Source organism: Monodon monoceros, unplaced genomic scaffold, assembly GCF_005190385.1.
Source record: "Monodon monoceros isolate NGI ecotype Baffin Bay Population unplaced genomic scaffold, NGI_Narwhal_1 Super_Scaffold_12, whole genome shotgun sequence".
Taxonomy (NCBI): Eukaryota; Metazoa; Chordata; class Mammalia; order Artiodactyla; family Monodontidae; genus Monodon; species Monodon monoceros.
The window spans coordinates 89,649,502-89,661,652 of NW_021703768.1; the positions used below are offsets into that span (position 1 = coordinate 89,649,502).

The 12,151-nt window shown below is 35.7% G+C and overlaps 1 protein-coding gene across 3 annotated transcripts in view; it reads right to left on the minus strand.

Annotated features, from left to right (window-relative positions):
• Positions 1-12,151, minus strand: part of PJA2 (praja ring finger ubiquitin ligase 2) — a 78,264-nt gene that overhangs the window by 42,711 nt on the left and 23,402 nt on the right. For 2 of the 3 annotated variants that reach the window (XM_029215981.1, XM_029215984.1), the window contains exons 2-4: positions 4,823-4,940; positions 3,299-3,499; positions 782-1,832 (exon numbers count right to left, since the gene is read on the minus strand). In XM_029215981.1, the coding sequence (XP_029071814.1) occupies positions 782-1,832; positions 3,299-3,499; positions 4,823-4,853 (1,283 nt within the window). In that variant the 5' untranslated portion in view covers positions 4,854-4,940. Of the gene's footprint in view, positions 1-781; positions 1,833-3,298; positions 3,500-4,822; positions 4,941-9,592; positions 9,634-12,151 lie in introns of those variants that run through there. The other variant, XM_029215982.1, reaches the window with a different exon arrangement.

Genomic DNA, 12,151 nt, shown 5'->3' on the forward strand with positions numbered 1-12,151 from the left:
TTTCTCTCTCCTTTCTGTTGTCCTACAGTTTGGAAAAAAAGGAATCTATGTAAGAGGAAACAGAATGCTTATTATAAGAAAAGTTATATGTTCTCTTGAAAATAGTAAATTATAGTGGTGAAGAACACAGAGCCTGGAGTTAGTCAATAAGTAGATAATCAAATTCCAGCTCCACCTTTTACTAGCTTTGTGACCTTAGGAAGTTAGTAAGTGCTCTTATGCCTCAGTTTCATCTATAAATGCGGAAAATAATAGAATGTACCACATAAAGTTGTTAATGAAAATTAAGTGCTAAACAAAAATAAGTAAAAAATAAACAGTGACAGGAACAGCAACAGGAAGAATAAACAGGTGATATTAGTAAATACTGGCAAAGTTAATGCAATATTACCAATCAAAATTTTCTGTGGTTTTAATCACTTTTTAAACCCAGACTGGCTTAGAAATTTTTTTAAATACAATAAATGTTTACCTTGCATTTTATTAACTGAAATACCATGAACGGAAATAATAAGTAGCTCTATCTTTTTATAATAATGAATAACCATTACCTGAACTTATAATTTCTGTAAACTCCTGAAATCCCTCAAAGAGAGTTTCTGTGAAAAACTAACGAGTAGTTTACATGTATGGTTACCACTCAGTAAATAAGAATATTTGATAAGTCAAAATATCTAACTCACTGACCATGTCAGACAGCCCATCCACCAAATATCATGGTACTAGAAATAAACCACTTTGCTCACTAAACCATCTCACAAAGCACAGCACGAAACCTTACCTATCTTCATCTTTGTCATACAGTTGGTAATAATCTCCACAGCCATTCCAAAACGTGTTATCCACAACTTCTTGCCTTCCTGTGGCTCCATTTTCTGGTGTTATTTGGTTATCTTCTGTTTCTCTCTGTGTAACTCTTGCAAAAGGCAGATCCAAGAACATACAATCATGTTCTCCATCATAGTCATCACATTTTATTAAGAGGTCATCCGAGCCATTTTCCTCAACTTCCAAAGCCTCTCTCCACCTCTGAACACTTCTTTGTTTAGCCTCATGCCTATTAAAACCTGTTTCTTGGTCCACCTGGCTTGAACTTATCAGTTTCCTAACTTTGGGCCTCACTACCTGTTCAGGAGAACTTCCCTGGTTTTTGCCCCTATCACTGGTATTTTGCTCACTGCAAGTATGCCTGGGAGCACAGGCTGAATCTTCAACTGAATTTTCTCTTTGTCTCTCCTGGCTAGTATTATTTTGTTGTTTCTTTCTAACCACTTCATCTTCAGAAGAGGACCTCTGAAATTCCTGATTGTTCTGACTGACAAACTCAGTATCACCAGTTGAACTTTTCACTAAAGGTGCTGAATCTACCTCTTCAAACTCATCTCTTAATTCACAGTTAAAAGAGGGAACTGTCGGTGAAAGACCAGTGTATGCCTCTACCTCTCCATTTTCCAACTCAAACACTGTATTGCCCAATGCTTCCTGATATCTACCACCTTCCACAACGTCTGCAGAGAGCTGATGACTGTCATTATCCTCTCCATGTCTGCCATCTGGATCATAAGAGTCAGTATGAACCAATGTAATTCCATTTTGGACACTTGAAGCATTACAAACTCCTGAAGTATATTCTCCCTCAGAATGATTGTGAAGATCCGTACTGCTTCCTAAGGTCTCCCTGCCTTCCTCGCTATGATGTACTGCAGCAAAGGATGCACTGCTCTCAATGGTTTGATTCAATGCTGTATCACAAATGGGAATTTCTGCTTCAGTTTTTTCAAATAAAGGGTCATTGGGTAAAGAAGAATGAACTTGATCCAATGGACTGGAACCTTCATAGGGAACAAAAGAAAACATATTTAGAGGGATTAACTTAGATAATGTTTTATTTAATAATGACTCTTTAACTAGAAATCATACCAATTATTACTTATTTGAGAATATGAGTGAATTTCTCTGACAGGTGCTTATAGGCTCCCTAACTTAACTGGGAGGGCGGACTGGTTACCCTATGAGTTCATTTATGCCACTGTGTAGCCTCTTAATATCCTCTCCCTCAGACGTCTTCTGTAGGTTTTTCACCTAAATCCTAATACCTAAAACATTCTGTAAAAGACATTTAAAAGAGAGGCTAATGAGAGACTAACAATGAGAGGCATAAGTGAAGTCACAGGGTAACCAATCTGCCCTCCCAGTTGTTGGACTGTGCAATTCAGACTTAAATTACTTTATTACATGCAGATTTTTTTTTACATGTAGATATTTTAAAAGGTGGTTATAATAGATATAAGAACAGGCTATATACAGACCTAACAGAAATGAGACTCTACTGTGTTTTATGTCAATTCAGAAGATTATATCTCAGTCCCTAGATACATAATATTACATTTCTATCCCCAAAATGAATTGTTAAAATATACCTACAATGAGTTAACTTTAACTATGTTACAGCTATCAGTGAAAAACAACAAAAGAGTCAATATGTTGATTCTCTTTGTCATAGTTTGTCAGAATTCTGGGACAAGAGTAAAATCCTATCTACTCCACAAATTACTTTAAACATGACTATCTTTTACCATCACTAATGTAATAACAAAAAATGAAGATGCTAAGACCTGTTGGAACAAAAATTTATAAATAACTGAAGGGAAGTCTTATCATATCACAAAAAGGCTGCTTTAACAGAAGGACCTTAGGTAATAATTCAGATTCTTGTATATAAATGACAGTTAAAAAAAATAACCTAGAATTATCAAGTTTGCTCAGGACAAGAGGAAGATGACATTCCAGTCCAAAAATGTGTAGTTATAGTACATGGATACCTGCAAAATACTTTTTCAAACTAATGAATAATTAGGAAATTTTAATTAAATAACTATGTATTACTTGACATTTATATTTTATATGATTCTAAAAGAATCAACTTAACCAAGCTAAATTATTGAGATACAAATAAAACGAAAAGCTATTTAAATGTAATATGCAGGGAAAAATATACTCAGTTCACATTAAAAATTTTTTTGGATTGAAAGGTGAAGAATTCCTCTGGCTGAAGGATGTGACAACATGTAATCACTGCCATGACAATGTAGTTATTGATTGGCCATATTCTATCTTTTTCTATGTTTAAATGTATACACTATTAAGTTAATAGAAAATTTTGAAATGAATTTCTTGATAGGAAATGTATAGCATTTATACTCAGAGACACACATAAAACCCACTCACTATTTCAAATATTACAAGATCAATTCTTACATGGTTATTAATAGCTTTTAAATAATCCCATGTTGCATACCTGAGGAATTTTCTTTTGGAACATCATCTAGTTCCAACACTTCATAGTCATCACCAGCCCTACCTAAGCTTCTTTCATGCCTGGTCATACACGGTTTGAAACTGACATATGCATGTCTTCTGCCATATCGCCTGCCTGTGATTGTCTGATATCCTCCTGCTGGTTTGGGCCAGGCCGCCTTGCTGGATTCTTGATCCATTGCTGAAAAACAAAGTTAAAAATAAAAGAGACACAGCAATGACTTATTCTGACATTTGGGGTAATGTTTCAACATATATTGCCAAATCATATGCTACTGAACATTGAATGCCCCTTACCAGTAATATAAAACATACCTGAAAAGAAAACATGAAATACTACATTATGAGAGTTATGTGACCCCCTTATCCCCCAAAATATCTTAAAGTTTGGTTCCTTTAAGGTATTTCAGATTTTTATAACGTTACTTACCCCAATTTTTTTCCACTTGCCAAATTACTATACTGTAAAAGCTCCTTAAGGATTGGAGAATGATTCTCCAAGTTATCAAAGTACCTTATGTATAAGTGCTCAATACATATTTGTTGAGTGAATTATTCACACGTACATGATACGATGGTTTCAATTACATTAAAAGTGAATAAATTCCAGTCAAAGGTAACAAGTAATTTCTTTAAATGGTATCTGTACTATTATAAAGAACTAACGGGACCACAATAAAATATATCCCAAAGATCAGGGTCAGGTAAAACTCTCCAAAAGAAAACAGTGGTGAGCCAAGTCAAACTTTTCAAAACTACCAATGGTATACATATGGTATGTATGAAAAGAAAAAGCCATCAACATTTGAACAACTCGAATACTAAGTTCTGAAGCCTGAGGGATATATAGTAGCAACAGTAGCATCTTTTACTGAGTAGGACATTATCTCATATATACATATAGTAAAAGTTTGCTTAGTCCATTGAGTTTTACATATATTATGCAGGAACTAAGCAAAATATTTTCTCACAGTATACGGAATAGTCAATAAATGAAAAAGTTACACATTTTTGTTTTATTGCATTAGAATAAGAAATATAATTGCTTTTAAGCACAAAAACAAACCTGTATTTATAACATTATAATATATGATACCAAGTGTTACATTGTTACTTCATCCCCTCACAAACCTGCTGAGGTGGATACTGTATTTTATTTTAAAGAATAAAAAACTAGGGTTAAAATGAATTATTTAAGAAACTTGTCCAATAACCCAATATTATGACTCCAGACCAGTACCCTTAACAACACCTCCAAAAGAATAGTCTCCAAAGTGAAAAGCACAATAGATGCCAAGGGAGTATGGAAAGAAAATATGAGTTTCTATTTATACTCATTTTTGTATCAAAAATTAGAAATTAAGCTTTATAAATATTCAATACACGGATTGAAACTAGCCTTAAGTAAGACGATGATCACACATCACGTATGGTACTCAAGGAATCTGGAAGGAAAAATATGAAGTTCTCAATGTAGAGGAACTGAAAGAGACACCTTGCTTACCTGCTGGCTCTTTTTCTGTATACTGTGACATATATGGCAGTTTTTGTGTGCCCAGTTCAGTGGAATTATGGATGTGATTTAGTTTTTACTCACACAATGGATAAGCTGCAGGAGATTCCTACAAAGAAACCATGGATTAAACAAAATAGTAATAATACAGCACAAAACAAAAATAGCAAAACGAATACTACTTCTCCTAGTGAAGTTCTTAGCTAGCCCATAATAACAGAGAAAAACACAGTTGGATCTGACAAGTCAATCAAAAAACCTCAAAACTATGAAGATGGCTATTTGAAAGAGATTTAGATATCCTCTTGAAAAACCTTGCCTTAAGTATATATCGTCCTTAAGATTGACAATGATAACAACACACAAATAATTTATAAGTAAATAGACAAATATATTGGGAGAAGTGTCGACTGGGGTATGTGACCAAACTGTTTGGGGGTCTACTACACACTATCTGCTTCTCCATCAAACACTAAGTTCCTTTAGCCCTGGCATTGTTAACAGAAGTTAACCCTGAGAATACAAACCTCATTTTAAAAATGTATAGTGGTACATTTTAAAAATATATAGTGGCGTATGACAAATAATAATTAACGTGTATAAAAATGATACACTTGTTCTTTACAATAATAGTCAATTGATCATTCAGATATTTTAATCCCAAAGAAAAACCCATTCTAAATTAGAAGAACTAAAATTTGCCATGCAAAGTATAAAATGACTTCATCTGTTTTGAAGTTAATCCATTTATTTACTATTTTAAAAGTTGCAACCTGTGCTTTTTTTTAAAGTTTGTCAAGAGCTTAGCTTTTTAATTAAATACTTTAATTACTTAAAAACGAGCTATTGCTAAACTGCCTACCACCAACTTAAAGTTGTTACAAGATGATAGTTCTGAAAATTAGTTTAACTGTATATATCTATCTAGCCATGTATAGCTATAAATTAACATACATAAAAGTACACATATCCTCCCATATAAATTATAAATTCAGCAATAGGTTGTACAGTAATGTTCTAATATAGCTAAATCAAGTCAGATGGTTAACAATAGCTAAAGGGTAAAGGAATATCAAGAAAATAATTCTACCATACTGGCAAAAACACAAGCTCTGATTAATATTGTTTTAATAGTAAGAAAAATAATGTGCAATTAACTTGAATCTTCACAGATTCACAGTATAATAATACATGCAGACTCAAAGGTCGGCCATGGATTTAAGTTCATGAGTATTTTACCCAAAGTCTTTTCTTTGAAATACGGCAATATTCCAGGCACTATTTTCAGTGCTGAGGATATAACAATGAACAAAATAGACAAATATTCCTGCCCTCCTAAAACTGCAGTATGGGGTATAGACATTAAACAAATAAGTAAAAAATAAAGATATGTTAGACAATAAATACTATGGAGCAAAACAGAGCAGAGAATAAAGAGCTCCTAAGGGGGTGCAGTTTAAAGTAGTGTGGTTAGGGAAGGCCTCACTGAGAAGGGATCATTTGAGCAAACACCTGTGAGGAGGGAGCCACGTGTAAACCTAGGGAAAGAACATTCTCAGCAGAATAAAAAGAAGATCCTGAAGTAAGAATTTCCAGAATTTACCTTAGCAAGAAGTCTGGGATGGAATGAGGATGAGAGAAAGTAACAGATGAAGTCAGAAAGTTAATTAGGGAGAAGGGAGTAAGGTGGAACAAACAACATAGGTCTTTACAGGATAATAGAAGAAATGTAGGTTTTATTCTGAGTGAGAGGGAAAACCACCGAACAGTTCTGAGAAGAGAACTTCTGTTTTAAAAGGAACACTCTGGCTACTGTGTTTATTTTTTTATTTATTTATTTTTTTGGTACGCGGGCCTCCCACTGTTGTGGCCTCTCCCGTTGCGGAGCACAGGCTCCGGACGCGCGGGCTCAGCGGCCATGGCTCACAGGCCCAGCGGCTCCGCGGCATGTGGGATCTTCCCAGACCGGGGCACGAACCCGTGTCCCCTGCATCGGCAGGCGGACTCTCAACTACTGCGCCACCAGGGAAGCCCTGGCTACTGTGTTTAGATGAAGGGGAACAAGGTCAAAGGCAGGAAGACTGGCTAGAAAGCTATGGCAATACTGACAAGAGATCACAGTGGTTTGGACCAGAGTAAAAACAGGTGGTGAGAAATGGTCAGATTCTGTCTATATTGTGAAAGTAGAGCCAACAAAGTTTTCTGATGTAGGTTATGAAAGAAGGTAAGGATTTGAGGCTGACTCTAAGTTTTATAGCCTGGGCAACTAGAAAAACAGAGTTGACATTAACTGACAGGAAAATCTGTGGAAGACGTAGGTTTGGAGAAACTATCTTGAGTTTAGTTCTGGATGTGTTAAATTTGAGATATCTATTAGATATTCAAGTAGAAATGTTAAATAGGACGCTGGAGTTCACTGGACAATTCTGAACTGCCAGTATAATTTGGGAGTTATCAGGATATGGACAATATTCAAAAGGGCTTGAACTTGGAAGAGATGTCTAAGTAGGCTTGGAGAAGGAAAGAAGCTCATGGGCTGAACCCTGAGATGATCCAAAATTAAGAGGCCAGGGAAAAAGAAGTATCAGGAAAACCGACCAATGAGAGGGGCTTGTGAGAGAAAATAAAAAATCCAGGAGTGTGGATGTCAAATGAAGACAGGGCTGTGCCAATGCTGCTAAAAGGTAAAGTATGACAAGGATCTATAACTGACCACTAGACTTAGCAACATGGAAGATTACTGGAGTTCCTGACACGGGGCACCTTTGGTAGAACAGTGGGTATAAATGCCTGCAGAATGTGCTGTTAAGAGAGAGTGCTGTTAAGAGTACAAAATCATGAAAATCGCTCTGTTTCTTAATCATACTTTTCTTCAACATGAATCCACTTCCTTCTAAAAGATTATTTTTTGAGCCCTCCAACATCCTGATATAAATTTAGTCTACTTGTTTTCAAGATCCAACTACTTCTGTGTTAACTTTTGATGGTACTTCTGAGTTAGGTCCCCTGATTTGAAACCCATGTTTTCCTTTCTTTTGTTTGTTTGTTTTGGGAAGGGGTGTGCATTTGTTTGTTTTGTCTTTACTAGAAGATCTTCAAGTAATTGTTTCAGGAATTTTATTTAAGGAGGTAAACACTGAGTCTTTGCATGTCAAAATATTTTCATCTTTCCCTTACACTTTGGATATAGGTCAAAACAAAATTATTTTTTACAAACTCTAAAAGGCAATGTTTTCTAAGCATCCCATGTTGCTGTTAAGAAACTGTTCTGCCAGTTTATTTCTCATCCTTTTGTAGGTAAACCAATTTTTCTCTTCGGAATAATTAGGATTTTCTCTTAATAAACAGTATTCTATAATTTTGCAAGGACTTCCTTAGACCATTTAAAAAATTTCTACTCCATAGCCCTAGTAGGGCTGCTTCAATTTAAAGGCTTTCATTAGATTGTCTCAAAGATGTCCTTTTTTCTTTTCCTTCCTATTTTCACTGTATTTGGCCCACACAGTTTAATCCTTTGTCTCTAAACTTTTCTTTCTCATTTTCAATTTACGGAATGGTAGCTTTCATCTGCTTTAAATTCCAGCCTTACAATATTCTCTACAATAATTTTTGAAATTTCTTGCACTTTCTTATTCCCTTCTTCTTCTATCATCATCATTTTCAATAGTGGCTCTTGTCTTACGAATGAAATGTAGACTAGAATCTCTCTGTAGACACTAATTATCTCTATTTTATCTGAGGCCAGCTATGTAGACAAATGTAACTTGTTCCTATCTCTGAAGTATAAAAGAGAAAACAAAGCAAAACAGGGAGGAGAGGATAAATAATAAAGAATAAAGACCTAGCTGTGTGTCAAGATTAAAATGATTAATTCATCAGTGCCAAATTTGTATCTAAAGTTTATTGGGAACATTTGGTTTCTGAGTCTTCTCTAAAGAAACGTTTCCTTTGCTAGTACTATTCACCTAATAAGTAACATATGATTCCTCTCTACTTGTGACGATTATTCATCTCAAGTGCTGTGGAATCTTCATATACATCTTCCTAATGGTAAAAACAAAAACAATAACCAAAAAAAAAACACCCAAAAAAACTCCATAAATATGCTGCTGTCTAAGAATTAAAGGAGTTAATCAGGGAAGTAATAATTCTAGATCTTCCACCTTTTAATTAGATATCATCATTTATAATTTTAACTAGGATAGTACACCAGCAGCTCTAGATAGGCAATGGAAACAACCTTCAAAAGAATACAAGGAAGAGCATGGATATGGGGTGTACACTTCCCACAGCAGAACTGAAAGACTGTGGTGAATTTAAAGATAAAGACCTTGCTTTAAGTGCATTATGTCTATTAAATGCACTGTGTCTTTACATTCTCTAACAAGATACGAATTTAAACAGTTGTGAAAAAAGGGATGAACGAATGAATGAATGGCAATTCTGTGCTCCTTTCTCTGATGGAAATATAATGAAAAGAGACGAAGAGTTGGGAATACTTATATTCTAACTCCAACTCTTATACTTACACACATTAAACGAAAGCTAGTGGTAGTAGAACTAATTCAGAAAACTAAAAATCTAAAATAGTCATAAAAGAGGACCTTCAAGATGGTAGAGGAGTTAAGACGTGGAGATCACCTTCCCCCCCACAAATACATCAAAAATACATCTACATGTGGAACAACTCCTACAGAACAACTACTAAACGCTGGCAGAAGACCTCAGACCTCCCAAAAGGCAAGAAACTCCCCCACGTACCTGGCCATGTGGCTGACAGGGTCTTGGTGTTCCAGCCGGGTGTCAGGCATCAGCCTCTGAGGTGGGAGAGCTGAGTTCAGGACACGGGACCACCAGAAACCTCCGGGCCCCACGTAATATCAATCCGCGAGAGCTCTCCCAGAGATCCCCGTCTCAATGCTAAGACCCAGCTCCACTCAACGACCAGCAAGCTCCAGTGCAAGACATCCCATGCCAAACAACCAGCAAGCCAGACAGGAACACAGCCCCACCCATTAGCAGAGAGGCTGCCTAAAATCATAAGTTCACGGATACCCCAAAACACACCACCTGACGCAGTCCTGCCCACCAGAAAGAAAAGATCCAGCCTCATTCAACAGAACACAGGCACCAGTCCCCTCCACTAGGAAGCCTACATAACGCACTGAACCAGCCTTACCCACTGAGGGCAGATACCAAAAACAATGGGAACTATGAACCTGCAGCCTGCAAAAAGGAGACCCCAAACAAAGTAAGGTAAGCAAAAGAAGAAGACAGAGAAATACACAGCAGATGAAGGAGCAAGGTAAAAACCAACCAGACCAAACAAATGAAGAGGAGATAAGCAGTCTACGTGAAAGAGAATTCAGAATAATGATAGTAAAGATGATCCAAAATCTTGGAAATAGAAGAAAATACAAGAACCGTTTAACAAGGACATGGAAGAACTAAAGAGCAAACAAACAATGATGAACACCACAATAAATGAAATTAAAAATTCTCTAAAAGGAATCAACAGCAGAATAACTGAGGCAGAAAAACGGGTAAGTGACCTGGAAGATAAAATAGTGGACATAACTACTGCAGAGCAGGATAAAGAAAAAAAAATGAAAAAAATTGAGGACAGTCTCAGAGACCTCTGGGACAACATTAAACACATCAACATTCGAATTTTAGGGGTCCCAGAAGAAGAAGAGAAAACGAAAGGGACTGACAAAATATTTGAAGAGATTACAGTTGAAAACTTCCCTAACATGGGAGAGGAAATAGTCAATCAAGTCCAGGAAACACAGAGTCCCATAAAGGATAAATCCAAGAAGAAACACGCCAAGACACATATTAAGTAAACTATAAAAAAATTAATACAAAGAGAAAAAATATTGAAAGCAGCAAGGGGAAGGCAACAAATAACATACAAGAGAATCCCCATAAGGTTAACAGCTGATCTATCAGCAGAAACTCTGCAAGCCAGAAAGGAGTGGCAGGACATATTTAAAGTGATGAAAGGGAAAAACCTACAACAAAGATTATGCTACCCAGCAAAGATCTCATTCAGATTTGATGGAGAAATTACAACCTTTACAGACAAGCAAAAGCTAAGAGAATTCAGCACCAACAAAAAAGCTTTACAGCAAATACTGTAAAGGAACTTCTCAAGGCAGGAAACACAAGAGAAGGAAAAGGTCTACAATAACAAACCCAAAACAATTAAGAAAATGGCAACAGAAACATACATATTGATAATTACCTGAAATGTAAATGGATTAAATGCTCCAATCAAAAGACAAAGAGGGGCTGAATGGATACTAAAACAAGACCTGTATATATGCTGTCTACAAGAGACCCACTTCAGACCTAGGGACACACACAGACTGAAAGTGAGAGGAAGGAAAAAAATATTCCATGCAAATAGATCAAAAGAAAGCTGGAGTAACAATTCTCATATCAGACAAAATAGACTTTAAAATAAAGACTATTACAAGAGACAAAGAAGGACAGTACATAATGATCAAGGGATAAATCCAAGAAGAAGATATAACAATTTAAATATTTATGCAACCAACACAGGAGCACCTCAATACATAAGACAAATGCTAAAAGCCATAAAAGGGGAAATCAATGGTAACACAATAATAGTAGGGGACTTTACCACCCCACTTCCACCAATGGACAGATCATCCAAAATGAAAAAAAATAAGGAAACACAAGCTTTAAATGACACATTAAACAAGATGGACTTAATTGATATTTATAGGACATTCCACTCAGAAACAACAGAATACACTTTCTCCTCAAGTGTTCATGGAACATTCTCCAGGATAGATTATATCTTCGGTCACAAATCAAGCCTTGGTAAATTTAAGAAAACTGAAATCATATCAAGTATCCTTTCCAACCACAACACTATGAGACTAGATATCAATTACAGGGAAAAAAACCTGTAAAAAATACAAACACATGGAGGCTAAACAATATGTTACTAAATAACCAAGAGATCACCAAAGAAATCAGAGAGGAAATCAAACAATACCTAGAAACACGATGACCCAAAACATATGGGATGCAGCAAAAGCAGTTCTAAAAGGGAAGTTTACAGCAATACGATCCTACCTCAAGAAACAAGAAACATCTCAAATAAACAACCTAACCTTACACCTAAAGCAATTAGAGAAAGAAGAAAAAAAAGAACCCAACGTTAGCCGAAGGAAAGAAATCATAAAGATCAGATCAGAAATAAATGAAAAAGAAATGTAGGAAATGATAGCAAAGATCAATAAAACTAAAAGCTGGTTCTTTGAGATGATAAACAAAGTTGATAAA